Raw genomic sequence first — 23,422 nt, 5'->3', positions numbered from 1 at the left:
TACATATAAAATTCTATATTTCTCCCAGTTGAAGAAGTAGCACTTTAGCACGCAAGGCTGTCGGGCGCATCTGAAATATAAATATGTAATACGTTGCATCTATACGCAGTTCTGTGTGGTAAATGATGAATTAAACAGATGCAGAGAAGAAAGTTATTATCGTCTGTTCAACTGACTTTCATTAAAATATTTTTCTGGGGGAAGAATGGTATTTGGAGCCTTTTAGAAGGAACATTTATCTCCGAGAAAATGTGTTTTCCCCGCAAGAATGCAACTTATGTTGATGCAGCAAGTAGTATGCTGCGCAGGTTCACGTAGTCAAGACCTCGGAACACATCAACAGTACAGTGGACTAGGTTACAACGTCTCATCAGTCAAACAGGCTAGATTGGACCTAATCGGACATCCATCTGTGTATTTCTCGAATACATGAATAAGTGATTGATGTAATGTTAAAACAACAGCTGATTCCTCAAACTGGGGGGGGGCTATCAAGTACGGGGTCCCACAGGGTTCGGTCTTAGGTCCTTTACTGTTCTTGATATACATTAATGACTTACCATTACACATTGATGAAGATGCAAAGTTAGTTCTTTTTGCTGATGATACAAGTATAGTAATAACATCCAAAACCAAGAACTAAGTGATGTAATTGTAAATGATGTCTTTCACAAAATTATTAAGTGGTTCTCAGCAAACGGACTCTCTTTAAATTTTGATAAAACACAGTATATACAGTTCTGTACAGTAAATGTCACAACTCCAGTAATAAATATGGACTTTGAACAGACGTCTGTAGCTAAGGTAGAATATTCAAAATTTTCAGGTGTAGCCATTGATGAGAGGTTAAACTGGAAGCAACCCATTGATGGTCTGCTGAAACGTCTTAGTTCAGCTACGTACGCTATTAGGGTTATTGGAAATTTTGGTGACAAGAATCTCAGTAAATTAGCTTACTATGCCTACTTTCATTCACTGCTTTCGTATGGTATCATATTCTGGGGTGATTCATCGTTGAGTAGAAAAGTATTCATTGCTCAAAAACGTGTAATCAGAATAATTGCTGGAGCCCACCCACGGTCATCTTGCAGACATCTATTTAAGGATCTAGGGATCCTCACAGTAACCTCACAGTATATATATTCATTATGAAATTTGTTGTTAATAATCCTAGCCAGTTCAAAAGTAATAGCAGTGTGCATAGCTATAACACCAGGAGAAAGGATGATCTTCACTATGCAGGGTTAAATCTGACTTTGGCACAGAAAGGGGTAAATTATGCTACCACAAAAGTCTTTGGTCACCTACCAAACAGCATCAAAAGCCTGACAGATAGTCAACCAACATTTAAAAATAAATTAAAAGAATTTCTAGATGACATTTGCTTCTACTCACTGGCTGAATTTTTAGATGTAAATTAAGGAAGGGGAAGAAAACTAGCTTAAACATTAGTGTCATGCAATATTTTGTGGAATGTAATATCTTGTACAAACATCTTTTATTAACCTGACACGTTCCACATCATTACAAAGTGTTGTATTCATGATCTATGGAACAAGTATTAATCTAATCTAGTAATTTCTTTGCAACTCAAAGCACTACTTGTCGCTGAAATTATGTACTGGGTGGTTGTAATTAAACTTTCCCTATATAAGACGTTATAACACGGAAACTTATTACCGTACGAGTGCCAGACTCGGTAGCACTAATGTCCAGAGTAGGGATGCACGATTTCCATGCGTCACAGCGCCGACGCCCAGTTCCAGCTACGGCCACCAGGTGCTGTGATTCACAGCCTGGCACACTTGACCAGTCGCAGTGCACTTGTTTACGTGCCAACATGAGCTTGGACAAAAGGAGCAGGGCATTGTTGGTGAAGTACTGCCATGAAAACAACAGTAACGCTGCAGCTGCACTTTGAGAATGTCGCCGGCTGAAAAGATTACGGACGGCTCCTCCTTCTCCACCTGCTGAGCTGCTTGACGAAGTCCGTATCAACTGGAGAACTGGGCGTCGTTCCAGGAAGAGGCCGGCGGCGTCTTGCAGCACAGGTGGCTCCTGATGAAATCGCTGTTGCTACGGCAGACAGTGCTGCGCGCATCTGCCAGTCGTCAGGCAGTGCTTTGTCACGAGAGGTGAACATCCCGTGGTCCATTGTACGGAACTTGCTTCGAACCATTCTCGAACGGTGTCCATACAAGATCCCTATCGTATTCCAGCTTGTACCACAGGGCGCACAACGGCGTGTTGACCTCGTTCTCATCTTTGGAGTTGATGAGGGCTGGCCCTGGACCATGCTATGGACAGACGAAGCTCATTCTTCTCTCACTGGAGAGGTGAATACACAGAATTGCCGAGTGTGGAGATATTCACCTCCAGACACTGTGCATTAAGTTCCTCTGTATGGTGAATGTGTCACAGTATGGTAGGGCTTCACGGCTACGTTCACCATTGGCCCGTTCATTTTTGAGCAGTTTGGCGCTCAAGAACCAAAGACGTGCAGAGCGACTGGCCAGCGTTACTGTGATATGCTTTGCCAGCATGTCACACAAGCACTACAGGAGAGAAACGCATTGAACTCAACAGTTTTCATGCAAGATGGGGCCCCAGTGCACATCGCTTGTGAAGTTCACCTGCTTCTCCGAAAAACATTTGGAAGCGAACTAATTACAAACCGATCGTTTCCAAATGCTTGGTCGGCACGGTCACCTTCTCTGACTACCTGTGATTTCTGGTTGCGGGGGTACCTGAAGGACAGGGTTCACCAGGGCAACATTCACACGTGTGCTGATCTAAAGCGCATCATGCCAAGAGATTTAACCAGCATACCCACGGACATGTTTTGTTCTGCTCTGTCATATTGACCCCTGATGAAGCAGTAATGGTACCGATTTATAATGGTGTTATGTACCATAGCAGCACATTAAAAGTGTTGCAATTGAAGTGAATTATTTCTCTTCCCCATTTCCTTGACATTAATGCTACCTAGTTTGGTACTCGTTCTGTTATTAGTTCCCATGTTATAACGTGTTAAATAGGGAAAGTTTAATTATATCCATCTGTTAAATTATTTTCTTTCACGTCGCACCCCAGTACCATTACTGCATTGACATAAACGTAAGCAAATCTTCATTCTTCGCAGTAAACGGAGGAGCCCAGATAGGTGATTCTTAGGGTTTAGTACCAGAATTGACGAAAACGGAATCGTTGTAGGATCACTTTTTTGTCGGCCTATCTGTCTGTCTACCTGTCCGACTATTAAAAACCCTTTTTCTCACGAAGGGGTGGCCATATTAGGCAGAAGTATGTCACATACTGACGCCTACTGTCTCTTGACGGTGAAAAACATCGAAGCTTATAAGTCAATGCAATCAAAAGGTATGAGCTTTTATCTCACATATTTTCATACTCGCAAATTCACTCAAAACTGTAGGATACTTACCGTTGACCTAGAATAATGAAACTTGGCAAGATGCTAAGTTTCACAGTATAAGTAAAGGAAGCAATCCGAAAATTGTTAGTGTGTAATTATTTCACATTTAAAAAATTTGTAATTTGTTATCCAATGTCACACTTGAAATTAAAACAGTCAGCCGTTGAGCATTCAGGCTGGTTGGGTCGGAATGGTAAATGTCAAATGTCAGACGAGGAATGACTTTGTTGCTCATATGAAGCGTTTCAGGATTTATCCATCATCAGATATCGCTCCTGGACATCTGATGATGGATAAATTCCGAAACGGCACATATAAGCAACAATGTCATTCCTTGTCTGACATTTGACATTTACCACTGAGACCGAATCAGACCGATTTGTTGCAGTAATGCTCGTCAGCCTTCTGCATGACTTCACTTGGGATTTATACCATTTAAATTAAAACTTTTCGAAAATCTTGTACTCCCTGGGACGATATCTCACCCGTATCAAAAGTGATCGAGGTTCTCGATTCCCAGGATGGATGAATTGCCTGTATACATAATTAAGTTTTTAAGGAACCCTCATGCGCGAGTGACACTCCCACCTGGTCAGTTTTTAGTGTTAAACTGAATCGTGCACGGCGACAGAGAAGTATTACGCCGTCACTGTGAGCATAAGCGGTAACGCTGACTGGTAGATAAAAATTTAAATAGACAACCTACCTTTCAAACCTGTAAGCATCCTTTGCGCCAGTGTGTTCGACTTATCAGCGTTGAAGAACTCCATGTGGTCGGTAAAGTGGTCAAAGTCCTTGACAGTGATGGCACGGATGATATCGGGATCTCTCACCATCACAAATGGTGTCGTGAAGTATACACCAGCGTACGGATGCGGCTCGAACTTCCGATAGAGTTCGGTGAGGGTGTCGGCCATGGACTTCCTCCTGAGCACCAGGTCCAGCATGTTGCCCACTAGGGGCAGCGGGTGGATGGAGGGCAGGCCGCGGCGGGCAAAGTGCGTGGAGCAGCGGCGCCACCAGAGGGCGAGGGCGGCGGCGGCGGCGGCGGCGGCGCCCACAGCCAGGGGCGCCAGCAGCGTGCACCAGTCTGCGGCCATCTGACGACACCGAGGGAGCAAAACAATGAAGCCACGCAACCAGTCAAATGTCGAGTTGAGAGCTTTAGGTGATGAATGTAGAGGTGGACTGTATAAAAGTACAGAGACTGTGACATGTCGAGTGGGGGTCGGTGAGCGGAGCGTGCACGGATAGCCGGAGCGACGAAGGCGATCGCTCGGAATTAGCAGGACATTAGGGTTCGACTCCCGGCCCAGCACACTTTGACGTGTCACCGTTCGGTGGTAGATCTATACCCGATGTAGCTGGAGTCAAGAAATAAGCATTCAGCATATTTATTTCAAAAATAATGTTCTTTATTTCTGCTTGTAAACACCTGCCTCATTATTATCCCAGGCGATGTCCGCAGCTCGTGGTCTCGCGGTAGCGTTCTCGCTTCCCCCGCACGTTGACCCGGGTTTGATTCTCGCCGGGGTCAGGGATTTTCTCTGCCTCGTGATGGCTGGGTGTTGTGTGTTCATCATTTCATCACCATTGACGCACGCAAGTCGCCGAAGTGGCGTCAACTACAAAGAACTTGCAATCCGGCGGCCGAACTTGGCCGCATGCGGCCTACCGGCCAACAATGCCATACGATCATATCATTTAATCCCAGGGGATGTGGTTAGCACGTAATGGAAAGATTCTTCTCCTTCACCTGATGTGAGCTTTACGTTTTAGATGCATCAGTTTAGTCTGTGTGACTGAGTGTGTGTGTGTGAAGTTCTAGTGACGTGCCTGCGCTGTTGTAGCAGTGAGAGAGACAAGGCTGCCAGCAAGAAGCTTTTGCCTGTGGAACTGCACCAACACGGCCACCGAATTTAACGCCGCCATCCGACCTACGAATCAGTGACATCAGTGTCAGATACACTCGCTGTTTGAGATATTGCAGAGAGGCTAGCAATTTAATTCAAAAGATTATTTCAAACTCTGAACATCAGAAACTTCACTACACCAGTTCTTCTTTACCAGCGGTATTTGAGCCGTTTACATTTGCAGAGCACCACCGCAAAAACGTGTATTACTGACGTCGGATACAAAAGTCTGCCTGGGAAGCTACTCAATCACAGTGCTTCTTTTCGTTATGAAACATACCAGTTCTTGACGCTTCGTAAATAAAACCTGATCTCTCACATCGAATACTCAGCTTCAAGATGAGTTCCGTAACTGTAATGAATAAATATACCGTCTGGGACATTTTGTATGTTTTAACCGGATTCCACCTTTGTTACAGGTTATCCTCAGATCCAGAGATCTAATAAAAGAATAGATAAAGTGCACTAATACAAATCTGATCGCAGTGTGACCTAAGAAATGAAACACGTGGCACTACAGAATCAAAAAATGAAACATCATCAAACAATTCATACCCAATTATTGCCAAGCGCAGGTCATCAGCAGGATGAAGATTCACTTAAAACTAAGGAAGTTGCGCAAATACACTATAAAGAAAGCTATATACATGAGTTACATGTGTAACTCCCCTTACACCTCCACTTGCAAAACGTAAGTTAAATGCATAAATTTTCCTTCAGCTCAATTTGTACAGCTTCCGTAGTTTTTAACTGCACATTTCTCATGAACTTAACTCAGTCTGATGGACTTCACCTCAGAGGTCACACTTCCAGAGAGACGTAAAGTCAGTCTCGCAACTGGCGCAAGTGGTACTAATTGAAGACAAACAGAAAGTCCAGGGACTGCTCGCCACATAAGGATACGTTCTGATGAACCAAGATAGTGTAATGGGTCCATGTCAGTTTCCATTATATCACTGTACGGTACAAATTGTTTTACAGAGTGACAGATATTTTGTATGTTTTTAGTTACCACTCTTTCCTTGTGTGTCTTCCCCTTTTCCTTCTTACCATGTGATAGATGTGATAGTCTCCTCGTTTGTACAGGTAGAATACACGATTATCTATTTTTTAAATTTCATTGTTTGCGCATCCGTACACGGTTACCCTTCGGCCTTTCCTTTTTAGCACCCCTTGCAGTTCTCCATACACATCCCTTTTCTTCACACTTCTCTGCCCAATTTTAATTTGGTGTCTTTGGATAGTGATTTAGTCATTTGCAGCAACCAACTTCTGATGTCACCCTGTAAAAATTTTCTCATATTTCGGTATTCAATCCGTTATAATTTTCCCCCTACTAGTCTGACAACTATTCTCTCTTTGTGCATGCACTTCTAATCAAACACGTGTTGTTGTTGTTGTCTTCAGTCCTGAGACTGGTTTGATGCAGCTCTCCATGCTACTCTATCCTGTGCAAGCTGCTTCATCTCCCAGTACCTACTGCAACCTACATCCTTCTGAATCTGCTTAGTGTACTCATCTCTCGGTCTCCCTCTACGATTTTTACCCTCCACGCTGCCCTCCAATGCTAAATTTGTGATCCCTTGGTGCCTCAAAACATGTCCTACCAACCGATCCCTTCTTCTAGTCAAGTTGTGCCACAAACTTCTCTTCTCCCCAATCCTATTCAATACCTCCTCATTAGTTACGTGATCTATCCACCTTATCTTCAGTATTCTTCTGTAGCACCACATTTCGAAAGCTTCTATTCTCTTCTTGTCCAAACTAGTTATCGTCCATGTTTCACTTCCATACATGGCTACACTCCAAACAAATACTTTCAGAAACGACTTCCTGATGCATAAATCTATATTCGATGTTAACAAATTTCTCTTCTTCAGAAACGCTTTCCTTGCCATTGCCAGTCTACATTTTATATCCTCTCTACTTCGACCATCATCAGTTATTTTACTTCCTAAATAGCAAAACTCCTTTACTACTTTAAGTGTCTCATTTCCTAATCTAATTCCCTCAGCATCACCCGATTTAATTTGACTACATTCCATTATCCTCGTTTTGCTTTTGTTAATGTTAATCTTATATCCTCCTTTCAAGACACTGTCCATTCCGTTCAACTGCTCTTCCAAGTCCTTTGCCGTCTCTGACAGAATTACAATGTCATCGGCGAACCTCAAAGTTTTTACTTCGTCTCCATGAATTTTAATACCTACTCCAAATTTTTCTTTTGTTTCCTTTACTGCTTGCTCAATATACAGATTGAATAACATCGGGGAGAGGCTACAACCCTGTCTCACTCCTTTCCCAACCACTGCTTCCCTTTCATGCCCCTCGACTCTTATTACTGCCATCTGGTTTCTGTACAAATTATAAATAGCCTTTCGCTCCCTGTATTTTACCCCTGCCACCTTTAGAATTTGAAAAAGAGTATTCCAGTCAACATTGTCAAAAGCTTTCTCTAAGTCTACAAATGCTAGAAACGTAGGTTTGCCTTTTCTTAATCTTTCTTCTAAGATAAGTCGTAAGGTCAGTATTGCCTCACGTGTTCCAACATTTCGACGGAATCCAAACTGATCCTCCCCGAGGTCTGCATCTACCAGTTTTTCCATTCGTCTGTAAAGAATTCGCGTTAGTATTTTGCAGCCGTGGCTTATTAAACTGATAGTTCGGTAATTTTCACATCTGTCAGCACCTGCTTTCTTTGGGATTGGAATTATTATATTCTTCTTGAAGTCTGAGGGTATTTCGCCTGTCTCATACATCTTGCTCACCAGCTGGTAGAGTTTTGTCATGACTGGCTCTCCCAAGGCCGTAAGTAGTTCTAATGGAATGTTGTCTACTCCGGGGGCCTTGTTTCGACTCAGGTCTTTCAGTGCTCTGTCAAACTCTTCACGCAGTATCGTATCTCCCATTTCGTCTTCATCTACATCCTCTTCTATTTCCATAATATTGTCCTCAAGTACATCGCCCTTGTATAAACCTTCTATATACTCCTTCCACCTTTCTGCCTTCCCTTCTTTGCTTAGAACTGGGCTGCCATCTGAGCTCTTGATATTCATACACGTGGTTCTCTTCTCTCCAAAGGTCTCTTTAATTTTCCTGTAGGCAGTATCTATCTTACCCCTAGTGAGATAAGCTTCTACATCCTTACATTTGTCCTCTAGCCATCCCTGTTTAGCCATTTTGCACTTCCTGTCGATCTCATTTTTGAGACGTTTGTATTCCTTTTTGCCTGCTTCATTTACTGCATATTTGTATTTTCTCCTTTCATCAATTAAATTCAATATTTCTTCTGTTACCCAAGGATTTCTAGCAGCCCTCGTCTTTGTACCTACTTTATCCTCTGCTGCCTTCACTACTACATCCCTCAGAGCTACCCATTCTTCTTCTACTGTATTTCTTTCCCCTATTCCTGTCAATTGTTCCCTTATGCTCTCTCTGAAACTCTGTACAACCTCTGGTTCTTTCAGTTTATCCAGGTCCCATCTCCTTAATTTCCCACATTTTTGCAGTTTCTTCAGTTTTACTCTACAGGTCATAACCAATAGATTGTGGTCAGAGTCCACATCTGCCCCTGGAAATGTCTTACAACTTAAAACCTGGTTCCTAAATCTCTGTCTTACCATTATATAATCTATCTGATACCTTTTAGTATCTCCAGGGTTCTTCCACGTATAGAATCTTCTTTTATGATTCTTAAACCAAGTGTTAGCTATGATTAAGTTGTGTTCTGTGCAAAATTCTACTAGGCGGCTTCCTCTTTCATTTCTTAGCCCCAATCCATATTCACCTACTATGTTTCCTTCTCTCCCTTTTCCTACACTCGAATTCCAGTCACCCATTACTATTAAATTTTCGTCTCCCTTCACTATCTGAATGATTTCTTTTATTTCATCGTACATTTCTTCAATTTCTTCATCCTCTGCAGAGCTAGTTGGCATATAAACTTGTACTACTGTAGTAGGTGTGGGCTTCGTATCTATCTTGGCCACAATAATGCGTTCACTATGCTGTTTGTAGTAGCTTACACGCATTCCTATTTTCCTATTCATTATTAAACCTACTCCTGCATTACCCCTATTTGATTTTGTGTTTATAACCCTGTAGTCACCTGACCAGAAGTCTTGTTCCTCCTGCCACCGAACTTCACTAATTCCCACTATATCTAACTTTAACCTATCCATTTCCCTTTTTAAATTTTCTAACCTACCTGCCCGATTAAGGGATCTGACATTCCACGCTCCGATCCGTAGAACGCCAGTTTTCTTTCTCCTGATAACGACATCCTCCTGAGTAGTCCCCGCCCGGAGATCCGAATGGGGGACTATTTTACCTCCGGAATATTTTACCCAAGAGGATGCCATCATCATTTAATCATACAGTAAAGCTGCATGTACTCGGGAAAAATTACGGCTGTAGTTTCCCCTTGCTTTCAGCCGTTCGCAGTACCAGCACAGCAAGGCCGTTTTGGTCAATGTTGCAAGGCCAGATCAGTCAATCATCCAGGCTGTTGCCCCTGCAACTACTGAAAAGGCTGCTGCCCCTCTTCAGGAACAAACACATACGCTGACTAAATTGCGTATTCCATTCACAACTATGTAAGACTTACTATAGAATGCCTTCATTGTCAGTTACACTGAGTATGATTGATACCCCTATTATCTGGTTGGACAGACAGCCTTGTTGTCCAGCTGTGTATGCCACTCTCCATCAGAAGACAATGTAATGACCATGTATCACAAATATGTATCTGATATGTTGGTCAGTTATTCTCTACTTAAGGAAAGCACCCTCCCTGCGTGAACTGTAATTTTTAGATAAGCATGAGGCATCGCCATATGCGACTTTCGACTTAGATACTCGTATGGGCGTGTACCGCATCCGGGCGAGATGTTTGCATCACCTGAGGGGCCAGCAGCGGTATTCTTGCGTTCCTGCTAATCTCTACGCCTTGTGCTACGAGGTGAGTGGGTGTGGAGCCGAGACTTCGGATTGAAGTGACTGATCAGATGTTGTTTGCAACGAGTTTGCAAGTGATTCGCTGCACTGACAACGAGAGTAGATGGCACTCAGATTTTTGTAATTTTTATGTTTTTGGTACGTGAAGCTCACAACTCAAATATCAGTCGACGAAACTGTTCATCGCAACTCTCAAAATTCCTCGAGGAAAAGGACTTTGAAGGTTTCCTAGCACCTTTGGTTCCCTAAAGGTAAAAGCTAGACGTTTTTTTGTTTTCTCAGTGGGTGATGCGGTTACGTTGTGGAATTTTCCGTGCTATATGAGAAGCCTCGGTTTGATTCATGGGTGATACAATTTTTTAAACAAAGCCACACGTTCTACGAACATTTCCGTGGAGCACAAAATACGTAAGAATGAAACAGGCGGTAGCCATCCTGAGTGCCAATCGCTAGAGCGAGTCTTTTGGCTCATAATATTTTTCGCTTTTTTCCTTTCAATTCGAATAACTACATCATTTGAACATAAAATTTAAGAAATAGATATCAATTAACAGAAATATGTGATCGTAATTTGCTATAAAAATGCGTATTATTATTTCTAATTACACACTGCACACCTCATTCCTCTTTTATTTGTATATTAAGTACTGATCTTTTATAAAATGTTGTTAGTAAAGATTTTTTAAATTAAAATAAAATTAATATCTTCCCGCTTTATGTATTTGGGAATTCATGCAAATGCCCGTAGAACATGCGACTTTCTTCAGAAGTTTGCGTCAGCCAGGAAAGGGAGCCGGTCCGGCCCCACGACAGGCGACCGATCTATTACAGGATCACGTGACTCATCGAAAAACCGAACTAGACTTAGCAAATTAAAGATTCTCGCCAAACTTCAAAGCCGATTTTATCCACAATCTTTGAGCATTTAATCGAACTGTTTTGGTAAATTGGCATTTGAGTTGTATTTCACCCATCGCAAACATAAAAAAGTATAAAAATCTTAGTGCCGAGTGGTCTTCTTGCGAAACACGCCTGTCTGCCCGAACTATCGTAGACTGTCGACGACGACCCCTGTCAACGACACTTCCTGCGGCTGATTCCTCCGGACTGAACTGCTTTCGAAAAGCCTTTGACGTGGCGGTGTGTGAAAAAACCGGTGCCTCAACGACCTCAGAATCGGAGTGTTCAGTGCAGCAATCAGTATGTTTCAGCACCCTGTGGCTTTGTGGTTAGCGCTGAAGAATATTGATCATGGAGGTCCGGTTTCGATTCCCTGCGTGGTTGGCGATTCTGCCCTTTCGGAACTGGCCGTGGGTGTTGTCATCATCATCGACGCATAAGTCGCCGAAGTGGCGTCAACTAAGACGACGTGACTTGCACCAGTTGGTCGAACTCCCCAGAAAGAGATTTTCAGGCAAAAATGTCAAAGGGCATACTGTGGTTGCGATCAAATTCACTAATACCCACCGTCTCGCTGAGCCCGCGGGCGCCATCCTGCTGATGTTCAGTGGAGGTTCTGATGACAACCTGATCACTTGATGTACCGAACTACCCTGTCGCAAAGGCGACGTAAATTCTTTACTTTTTCGCCAAGGATAACATGTTCTGCGTTCTTGTGCGTGGCCAGTGAAGCGCAGACAGCGCGCAGATAAGCCCCTTTAGACGATAACAGCTACAGACTACTGACAAGGACAACAGCGTGAGCATCTCCATGCGAAAACACAGTAAACATTTTCAGATCAAACGGCGAAAGGTAACAGTCGACGGAAAATTATAGTTCATTCATTCAGTAACAAGGATATGAGTAGCTTAGCGGTCACTCACCTGCGAACAGACTGCAAACCACCGGCCTGGCTCGGAACGGGCTTCTGTTGACGCGGCCCCCGCGCTGCCGCTGTCCGCGTGGAGGGGGAAGGGGCTGACGTCACATCGAGGCCGATCCAAGTTCTCTCAGGCATCAGTGCCGCTCTGCGCGCCACGGAACGGCACCAGCTCTCACACATTCCTGCTTCACATCCAACACAATCTTTACGAGTGATCTATAATTCTTTGCGCTTTACAACCTTCCATTACCCACCAGATCTTCCTACAGACTAATAGTTGATAAAATCCTTCGACGTACGTCGGAAAACACGCTTTCACGCTCAGTGCTCTCACGCATGACCTGCGGTCATAATGTTCACATAAAAAGAACTTAACTTCTTGGCGATAGAAAAATATTATAACAAATATTACAGCTACTCCAGGATAACTGGCCAGTGATTTCGCGAAGACACACGAAAGGCCTTGAGGTAGACTTAAGCTTTTGGGGAACTGGAATCAACACAGTTACCCATTGCTTGTAACCCACACATATGATCTATGTTTCAACTTTTGCTTTTGCAGTGACTGACAAAATTAATGGCTTTGGCAAACCGTTTAGGTTATCGTCTCCACAAGATAAGAGTTTCCAAGGGCAGTACTAATACATGTGCCAATGCAAATATGCCAGGTACAATTCTTTACCAGTACGAATATAAGTATCTAAGACCTCATATGTGCTGTGAACGTCGTTTTGCACAGGTGGGTAAATTACAGCAGAGTGATGTGCCACAGTGATTTTCGTATCTAGACTCGCCTTCGGAAGAACGTCGGTTTAAGTCCAGTTCCGATCATCCAGATCTGGTTTCGCTGTAGTTTATGTAAATCGCTAATAGCAAATAGCAGGATGGTTCATGTGAAATGTATACGCCCGACGTCATTTTGCACGCAGACTCCATTCCGAATATGTGTTGTGCGTCCAACGACATCATCATTGACCTACGCTTCCTTTTCTTTGTGGACTTAACGTATCTTAATACTATCTGACAAACCCGGCATTTCGTGGCTATTCATATCGCCAATTTTCTATTGAAAATAGAAACAAAAGATGAACTGTGTTTGTAGTGTGCAGTTTTCGTACGCCGAACGCACCTGCCTCGTGTATCTACAACGACAGTTTGTAAACGTCTGTATGTCAACGCCTCTATCTAACTGTATAGACGGCTACTATTTTTGCCTAAAGCCTTTGAGTTTGGGAGTTGAAAGCTGTCAAAAGCGCTGCCGAGTGTCAGGGTTTTCTTGAAGTTGACTTGACTGTAGGAGTGTCTCAGCAGTAAAGAATAAATGCATTAAGAATTCATGCATGATGCGCCATTTTTAAACGCGTCGCAGTGTTTAGGATGTCATACCTCCTGAAGTATGAGTCGTACAATGATATACTTTAGGTACATATAGTGACACATGACGGTATTGTCTACGAAATATGTTGCGAATAGAAATAGTAGCACACAGCTAATGAATTTATACGTCAGGCATGACGCGGTCGTTTTTCACACATCTCAGTGTTTACGACGTCGTTTCTCCTGAACTGTGACAAGTAGGTGGTCCTTAAGCGCACAGAGATTGTTCTGTAACAGCATAGGATAAGTGTACGAAGTTTGGTTGAAATCGGTCCAGTGGTTTAGGAGGCGATGTGGACAGTATGTACATACGCACATCCATTTTTATGGTATGTATGATTCCAGATCATTAACAACTTTCCCACCCCTCCCACCCTCTTCCTAAAACCCGATTCATCAAATAATCGATCTCCCATGTGTAAAACACTGTCAAACATCTGATTACAAATGAGTTTACGAATAAAACATGATTTTAATCAAGTAAAATCCTTATAGTTAAAAACGAAAATCCCTTGTTTTACCGCATATAAAATGTATATTAAGTGAGCGATAAACTGTGCTCCTTTCAATTTTTTCTGGGTCTGTAAGCAAGAGTAAGGTAAGAAAAGGTTTGAAATAATGTTTGAAGTTTGTTGTAAGTGACTAAGTACTCTCATTATCAAACACTGGGTGAGGATAATCTGGACACACTGTGCTCCATTAGAAAACAATAATAATAATAATAATAATAATAATAATCAATTAAACAATCAGAAGAAAACTAAATCTTAAGACTGCCACCAGAACAAGTACAAATAGAACACGAAGTGACAAACATGTTAGATATAGAAGAAAAAATTCAGCTGACATGTATAGAATACAAAGACACAAATACAGATATTAGACCATTCTTGCATAGACCGCCAAATAACACACAAGTCAAAACAACAATAAAAACTATCAACACAATCATACACAACAAAATAAATTAAAACACAACTATGGAAGAGTTACAACTACTGGTTTATATAGGAGCACTCACTACACTAAATATACACACTAGGCAGAGATCAGAACCAACCAACACACAGAAGAAACCCTCAAAACCAGCATGGCAACACAGGCTATGGATCAGAATAGAAAAACTGAGAAAAGACATTGGACAGCTAACACAATTTATAAGACATCAAATGTCAGAAAAAAACGAAAAAGGTTAGGTAAAATCTCACAAAAGAAGCGATAGAGCAATTAGATGAAAAGAAGCAGAAAGTACAAGCATTGGCCAAACGACTTATAAGATACAAAAAAAGTGAAAATCGAAGGAAACAAAACCAAACGTTCAACATAAACCAAAAGAAATTTTACCAGACAATAGATAACACACACATTAAAATAGACAATCCACCAAACATAACAGACATGGAACACTTCTGGAGCAACATATGGTCAAACCCAGTACAGCATAACAGGCATGCACAGTGGATACAAGCAGAAACAGACACATACAAGATGATACCACAAATGCCTGAAGTGATAATTTTGCAACATGAAGTCACCAAAGCAATTAATTCTACTCACAATTGGAAAGCCCCTGGAAAAGATAAAATAGCAAATTTCTAGCTGAAGAATTTCACCTCGACACATTCACATCTAACTAAATTATTTAACAGTTACGTTGCAGACCCATACACATTCCCTGATACAATTACAAATGGAATAACTTATATGAAACCTAAAGATCAAGCAGACACAGCAAACCCAGCTACTTACCGCCCCATAACATGCCTACCAACAATATACAAAATATTAACTTCGGTCATTACACAGAAATTAATGACACATACAACACACAACAAAGTTACAAATGAAGAACAAAAAGGCTGTTGCAAAGGAGCACGAGGATGTAAAGAGCAGCTGATAATAGATGCAGAGGTGACATGTCAAGCTAAAACTAAACAAAGGTCGCTACACTACGCATGCATTGATTACCAAAAAGCTTTTGATAGTGTACCCCACTCATGGTTAGTACAAATATTGGAAATATACAAAGTAGATCCTAAATTGATACAGTTCCTAGAAATAGTAATGATAAATTGGAAAACCACACTTAACATCCAAACAAATTCAAATAATATCACATCACAGCCAATACAGATTAAGTGTGGAATATATCAAGGAGACTCATTAAGTCCTTTCTGGTTCCGCTTTGCTCTGAACCCACTATCCAAAATGCAAAATAATACAAATTATGGATACAATATTACTGGAACATACCCACACAAAATCACACATTTGCTATACATGAATGATCTAAAACTACTGGCAGAACAAATCAACAACTCAACCAATTACTAAAGATAACAGAAGTATTCAGCAATGATATAAATATGGCTTTTGAAACAGACAAATGTAAGAAAAATAGCATAGTCAAGGGAAAACACACTAAACAAGAAGATTACATATTGGATAACCACAGCGACTGCATAGAAGTGATGGAAAAAACAGATGCCTATAAATATCTAGTATACAGACGAAAAATACGGTAGATAATACAAATATTAAAGAAGAACTGAAGGAAAAATATAGACAAAGATTAACAAAAATACTGAAAACAGAATTGACAGCAAGAAACAAAACAAAAGCTATAAATACTTATGCTCTACCAATACTGACCTACTCATTTGGAGTAATGAAATGGAGTAACACAGACCTAGAAGCACTCAGTACACTTACACGGTCACAATGCCACAAATATGGAATACATCACATTCATTCAGCAACAGAAAGATTCACATTAAGCAGAAAGGAAGGAGGAAGGGGATTTATCGACATAAAAAAACCTACATTATGGAGAGGTAGACAATTTAAGAAAATTCTTTCTAGAAAGAGCAGAAATTAGCAAAATACACAAAGCAATCATTCATATAAATACATTGGATACACCACTGCAATTTCATAACCACTTCTACAACCGTTTAAATCACATAACATCAACAGATTTGAAGAAAGTAAAGTGGAAAAAGAAAACACTACATTACAAGCACCCGTATCATCTAACACAGCCACACATCGATCAATATGCATCCAACACTTGGCTAAGAAAAGGCAATATACACAGTGAGATGGAAGGATTCATGATTGCAATACAGGATCAAACAATAAACACCAGATATTACAGCAAGCATATTATTAAAGATCCCAATAACACAACAGATAAATGCAGACTTTGCAAACAACAAATACTAACAGTAGATCAAATCACAAGTGGATGTACAATACTAGCAAATACAGAATACCCCAGAAAACATGACAATGTAGCAAAAATAATACATCAATAGCTTGCCTTACAATATAAACTTATAAAACAACACGTTCCCACATACAAGTATGCACCACAAAATGTACTGGAGAATGATGAATACAAATTATACTGGAACAGAACCATTATAACAGATAAAACAACACCACATAACAAACCTGACATCATACTCACCAATAAAAAGAAGAAATTAACACAACTAATCGAAATATCCATACCCAATACAACAAATATACAAAAGAAAACTGGAGAAAAAATTGAAAGATACATCCAACTGTTTGAGGAATAAAGTTGACATTATACCAATTATACTATCAACTACAGGAGTCATACCACACAATATCCACCAGTACATCAACGCAATACAGCTACATCAAACCTTATATATACAACTACAGAAATTTGTAATTATTGATATATGTCCAGTTACCCAAAAGTTCCTAAATGCAATGTAACACATACCGCACAGTTAAAAGGAAGTCATGCTTGATCAAGGTCCGCGTCACTTTCCATTTCTAACCAGACATAACGTCTGAGCAAGGAAAGAAATAATAATAAAAATTAAGCTACCTCATCACGCTTCCTGGAGATAAATCAAAACGCCGTGCCTGATCATGAAGTTCTATCGCATGAATAGTCAAAACGTACGGAGCGATATACTGTTTTTCCTTTCATTGTTTTGTGCGTTATGTAGCGTAGGAAAACTTTCGGAACTGTTTGAAATGACACATAAAGTTTCTTGGAATTCACTAATACTGGATGAATAGAGAGAAGATAATTTGCGCGCTGTGAGCTAAACTCCCTCAAGACATACTCACTGTCCGTAACATTATTACCTCACTTACTATATCAAACATTTTACATAAAATTGTGTCTCTTGAGCTGCAGATTATGACATGATTTTAAATTCTTGAATTCAGACAGTAATTATATAAAATTGCCGAAGTTGGTGTTACGTGAGCACAGACACTGCCTCAAAGAATCCACTGAGACTATGCTAATGACCAACCAAATCTTCTATTTTATCGTACTAGGTCACCAGAGATGATAAAATATGCCGATGAAGCACCTGGCCTACACGGGTATGCTGACTACTGCGCATAAAAAACTCTGAAATTAAATACCTGAAACTGTTAGGCGTCGTCAGAGTGAGGGCAGCCAGTATGTTGAGCAAATGAATGATAAATGAGGGAGTTAAGTCTGATAACCTTTCATTTTTACTCACGAATAAACTAAGTACATCATAAAACATCATGAGTAAATCAGAATGAAGAGAGCTGTTGAAACAAGGCTATCTTTAGCAAGATTTATATAGAATAATTCATGACCAAGGATCGTCACCAGCATTACACTGTACAAGTCGACTGGAATGGTGGTCAGAAAACAATTTACAGACACACAAGTAATAATTTGAACCATGGTAGAAGATGAACTGAGTACATGACATCAGAATACACAACCGAAATAGAATTTGGAATTAAACAGTTGAAAAATCATTAGACCTACAGCTGACCATACCATCAATTAACTGATTCATGAATGGTTAGCAACTGAAATTTCGCAGGAAAATAAAAATTGACTTGTAGAAAAGAAAGAAAAGAAAAAAACATGCACGACTTCACGTAACTCAAACAGTATCTAAGGCTAAATAATAGAGCTACAGCTCGATGCTGAGATTCTCTTTCTTCTCACTGCCTGATAACCTGAAATTGAAAGCGCCCTTCACAATGTGCAGTCTCGACCTGACTGCAGTACTCATAGTCGGAGGAGAAGTCGCAGACCACTTACGCGTGAGAGACGCTAACAGAGCATGTCGGTACTCGTAGCGGGTTGACTGCGTGGAGCCAAACTTCTCATCTTGTCGATACTGACGCGGTTGAATAAACTCCAAGTCGTGAAAAAGTTAAAGTCTAATTGTGGAATGTCTTGGCAGAAGGGGGAAGTCGAAAACATGTCCTCACTAGCATCGTTTCCAGATCTGAACAGCGTGCCAGTGGCCACGAGATTTTCCCCTCACCGCAGAACAGCACTTGCAGATATTTCATTAAGACCAATGAGCAAAAGGTCCTAAGTGAACTCCCAACCCCAGACATGGAAACTGGTACCCTGTCTCCCAACGTATAATTTCACGCATCAGGAATGAAAACCGTAATTTCACTAGGCGGTAGCTACTGGGCGACGAACCGCACGGCCGGTTCTAGGTGATGGGAAATTCTATAATTTTGCGAAGGCTATCGATGTTGTCCACGGGGAAGGTGCATTATGAATTTTTCGAAGTACAGGTGTGGCAATAATTCTGGCTTAGGAAGGCAGAGCCAAGGGAGCAAACACAGCAGGATGGCTGGGTCTCGACGCAAGCACTCGTGAGGTACCGATTGTTGTTAGCTTCGTTCGAGGTACGGTTACAAGCCTTGGAAGCACGCGAATACGGTCGACGCAGGCATTCTCCCGGTTCCTGTGGTTTTGTGACAGTCCGACGTTCGAGTGGCGGGCAACTACTTTCGACTGACCAGAGGAAATACTTCTGACTGACTCGAAACAGTTTAATAATTCTGCTCCAAAGATATCAGCTCGGTCATGCACATAGCTTGTAGTGTTGAGTCTCCTCGAATTCTCGTTGAAGAACATGAGAACTACATTCCTGCTAGCCTATAAAATGAACGGTACATCTCAACCTAGTGAAAAATTAATACATCCTACTGTAATTTTATTCCCTTGAGGGATTTTTCTAAAAGAAATGTGTTGCACATATAAAGCCTGGCGTATCAAAAGCATAAGGTTCTCAGTAACCTCTGTTAACTTCACTTTCAAAAAGAGTAAATTTTCTCTCTTCCACAAAAATGTGCCGACATGGAGTGGTCGCTCAGACATGAATCCCCGCGCCGCCACGCCGGCACTTGCTGTGGAACCGCCTGCTGTCAGCAGCAGCCGGGCCTCGCCGGTCACACCGACACCTCCCTCCCTCCCTCCTACCCTCTCTCTCGTGACGCACCCGTCCGTCCGCCAGGGTGGAGGAGGCGGCCCGCCCTCCCCACCCCTCCTGCTGTCAGCAGCAGCCGGGCCTCGCCGGTCACACAGACACCTCCCTCCCTCCCTCCTACCCTCTCTCTCGTGACGCAGCCGTCCGTCCGCCAGGGTGGAGGAGGCGGCCCGCCCTCCCCACCCCTCCTACTGTCAGCAGCAGCCGGGCCTCGCCGGTCACACCGACACCTCCCTCCCTCCTTCCTACCCTGTCTCTCGTGATGCAGCCGTCCGTCCGCCAGGGTGGAGGAGGCGGCACGCCCTCCCCACCCCTCCTGCTGTCATCAGCAGCCGGGCCTCATCGGTCACACCGACACCTCCCTCCCTCCCTATAACCCTCTCTCTCGTGACGCAGCCGCCCTTCCGCCAGGGTGGAGGAGGCGACACGCCCTCCCCACCCCTCCTGCTGTCAGCAGCAGCCGGGCCTCGCCGGTCACACCGACACCTCCCTCCCTCCTTCCTACCCTGTCTCTCGTGACGCAGCCGTCTGTCTGCCAGGGTGGAGGAGGCGGCCCGCCCTCCCCACCCCTCCTGCTGTCAGCAGCAGCCGGGCCTCGCCCGTCACACCGACACCTCCCTCCCTCCCTCCTGCCCTCTCTCTCGTGACGCAGCCGTCCGTCCGCCAGGGTGGAGGAGGCGGCCCGCCCTCCCCACCCCTCCTGCTGTCATCAGCAGCCGGGCCTCATCGGTCACACCGACACCTCCCTCCCTCCCTATAACCCTCTCTCTCATGACGCAGCCGTCCGTCCGCCAGGGTGGAGGAGGCGGCCCGCCCTCCCCACCCCTCCTGCTGTCATCAGCAGCCGGGCCTCGCCCGTCACACCGACACCTCCCTCCCTCCCTCCTACCCTCTCTCTCGTGACGCAGCCATCCGTCCGCCAGGATGGAGGAGGCGGCCCGCCCTCCCCACCCCTCCTGATATCAGCAACAGCCAGGCCTCGCCGGTCACACCGACACCTGCCTCCCTCCCTCCTACCCTCTCTCTCGTGACGCAGCCGTCCGTCCGCCAGGGTGGAGGAGGCGGCCCGCCCTCCCCACCCCTCCTGCTGTCAGCAGCAGCCGGGCCTCGCCGGTCACACCGACACCTGCCTCCCTCCCTCCTACCCTCTCTCTCGTGACGCAGCCGTCCGTCCGCCAGGGTGGAGGAGGCGGCCCGCCCTCCCCACCCCTCCTGCTGTCATCAGCAGCCGGGCCTCGCCGGTCACACCGACACCTCCTTCCCTCCCTCCTGCCCTCTCTCTCGTGATGCAGCCATCCGTCCGCCAGGGTGGAGGAGGCGGCCCGCCCTCCCCACCCCTCCTGCTGTCAGCAGCAGCCAGGCCTCGCCCGTCACACCGACACCTCCCTCCCTCCCTCCTACCCTCTCTCTCGTGACGCAGCCATCCGTCCGCCAGGATGGAGGAGGCGGCCCGCCCTCCCCACCCCTCCTGATATCAGCAACAGCCAGGCCTCGCCGGTCACACCGACACCTCCCTCCCTCCCTCCTACCCTCTCTCTCGTGATGCAGCCGTCCGTCCGCCAGGGTGGAGGAGGCGGCCCGCCCTCCCCACCCCTCCTGCTGTCAGCAGCAGCCGGGCCTCGCCGGTCACACCGACACCTCCCTCCCTCCCTCCCTCCTACCCTCTCTCTCGTGACGCAGCCGTCCGTCCGCCAGGGTGGAGGAGGCGGCCCGCCCTCCCCACCCCTCCTGCTGTCAGCAGCAGCCGGGCCTCGCCAGTCACACCGACACCTCCCTCCCTCCCTCCTACCCTCTCTCTCGTGACGCAGCCGTCCGTCCGCCAGGGTGGAGGAGGCGGCCCGCCCTCCCCACCTCTCCTGCTGTCAGCAGCAGCTGGGCCTCGCCCGTCACACCGACACCTCCCTCCCTCCCTCCTACCCTCTGTCTCGTGACGCAGCTGTCCGTCCGCCAGGGTGGAGGAGGCGGCCCGCCCTCCCCACCTCTCCTGCTGTCAGCAGCAGCCGGGCCTCGCCGGTCACACCGACACCTCCCTCCCTCCCTCCTACCCTCTCTCTCGTGACGCAGCCGTCCGTCCGCCAGGGTGGAGGAGGCGGCCCGCCCTCCCCACCCCTCCTGCTGTCAGCAGCAGCTGGGCCTCGCCCGTCACACCGACACCTCCCTCCCTCCCTCCTACCCTCTGTCTCGTGACGCAGCCGTCCGTCCGCCAGGGTGGAGGAGGCGGCCCGCCCTCCCCACCCCTCCTGCTGTCAGCAGCAGCCGGGCCTCGCCGGTCACACCGACACCTCCCTCCCTCCCTCCTACCCTCTCTCTCGTGACGCAGCTGTCCGTCCGCCAGGGTGGAGGAGGCGGCCCGCCCTCCCCACCCCTCCTGCTGTCAGCAGCAGCCGGGCCTCGCCGGTCACACCGACACCTCCCTCCCTCCTTCCTACCCTGTCTCTCGTGATGCAGCCGTCCGTCCGCCAGGGTGGAGGAGGCGGCACGCCCTCCCCACCCCTCCTGCTGTCATCAGCAGCCGGGCCTCATCGGTCACACCGACACCTCCCTCCCTCCCTATAACCCTCTCTCTCGTGACGCAGCCGCCCTTCCGCCAGGGTGGAGGAGGCGACACGCCCTCCCCACCCCTCCTGCTGTCAGCAGCAGCCGGGCCTCGCCGGTCACACCGACACCTCCCTCCCTCCTTCCTACCCTGTCTCTCGTGACGCAGCCGTCTGTCTGCCAGGGTGGAGGAGGCGGCCCGCCCTCCCCACCCCTCCTGCTGTCAGCAGCAGCCGGGCCTCGCCGGTCACACAGACACCTCCCTCCCTCCCTATAACCCTCTCTCTCGTGACGCAGCCGCCCTTCCGCCAGGGTGGAGGAGGCGACACGCCCTCCCCACCCCTCCTGCTGTCAGCAGCAGCCGGGCCTCGCCGGTCACACCGACACCTCCCTCCCTCCTTCCTACCCTGTCTCTCGTGACGCAGCCGTCTGTCTGCCAGGGTGGAGGAGGCGGCACGCCCTCCCCACCCCTCCTGCTGCGTGCCGCTCGCCCCCTCCGCCTTTAACTTTTGGACGGTACAAGTGTTAGTTCCGCTGCCACTGAACTTTGTTGTGTTTTTGCAAGTGGCTGAGAAAGGCTTCCTGCTGGTATTGGAACCTGTGGGGCGCTACTGAAACGCTTACACGATGTATTTTTGGCGGAATCTCGGTCTGGTTTTCGTACCGGTACTGATTCATGCAGTCAAACTTGTTGGTCTGGTAAACAGACGCGCTGGGTATTGAACTTTGGTGGCAGTCTTGTTTCTTAATATACCGTTAAATATTTCGTGATTTAAGGTGGTGCATTCTCAAAATCATTTATCTGTGTACTAGTTAGGGCGTTCTACAAGTTCAGGGTATATTAACAAACGATTAAGTAGCAGAAACTGCAGAAACTAAACTGACCACAGCTATTTATTACCATTTCATTTTTTGTTATATTCATAAATCTAAAATCTTTAAAATTTTGCCCCATCGGTATTCAGAAACTATTACCAACTATTCTTCTTGCTTAGAAAACATGGATTCAAAATAACTATCCTCTGAACGACACTTCAAACATTTAAGAGAAAGTTAAAGATTCCAATAATATTTAATACACAAATTTTTTACAATCAGTAAGAAGAT

General features: G+C 45.1%; 1 protein-coding gene across 1 annotated transcript in view; it reads right to left on the bottom strand.

Annotated features, from left to right (window-relative positions):
- The window catches only part of LOC126335583 (cytochrome P450 9e2-like), a 67,842-nt gene extending 55,642 nt beyond the window's left edge, over positions 1–12,200 (bottom strand). Inside the window, exons 1-2 of the mRNA XM_049999015.1 lie at positions 12,127–12,200; positions 4,140–4,533 (exon numbers count right to left, since the gene is read on the bottom strand). Coding sequence (XP_049854972.1) covers positions 4,140–4,533 — 394 coding nt within the window. The 5' untranslated portion in view covers positions 12,127–12,200. The remainder of the gene's footprint in view (positions 1–4,139; positions 4,534–12,126) is intronic.
- Between the last annotated feature and the right edge of the window lie 11,222 nt (positions 12,201–23,422).

The sequence above is a fragment of the Schistocerca gregaria genome, chromosome 2 (assembly GCF_023897955.1).
Source record: "Schistocerca gregaria isolate iqSchGreg1 chromosome 2, iqSchGreg1.2, whole genome shotgun sequence".
In the NCBI taxonomy this organism is placed as follows: Eukaryota; Metazoa; Arthropoda; class Insecta; order Orthoptera; family Acrididae; genus Schistocerca; species Schistocerca gregaria.
This window is presented reverse-complemented; position numbering and strand designations above follow the sequence as displayed.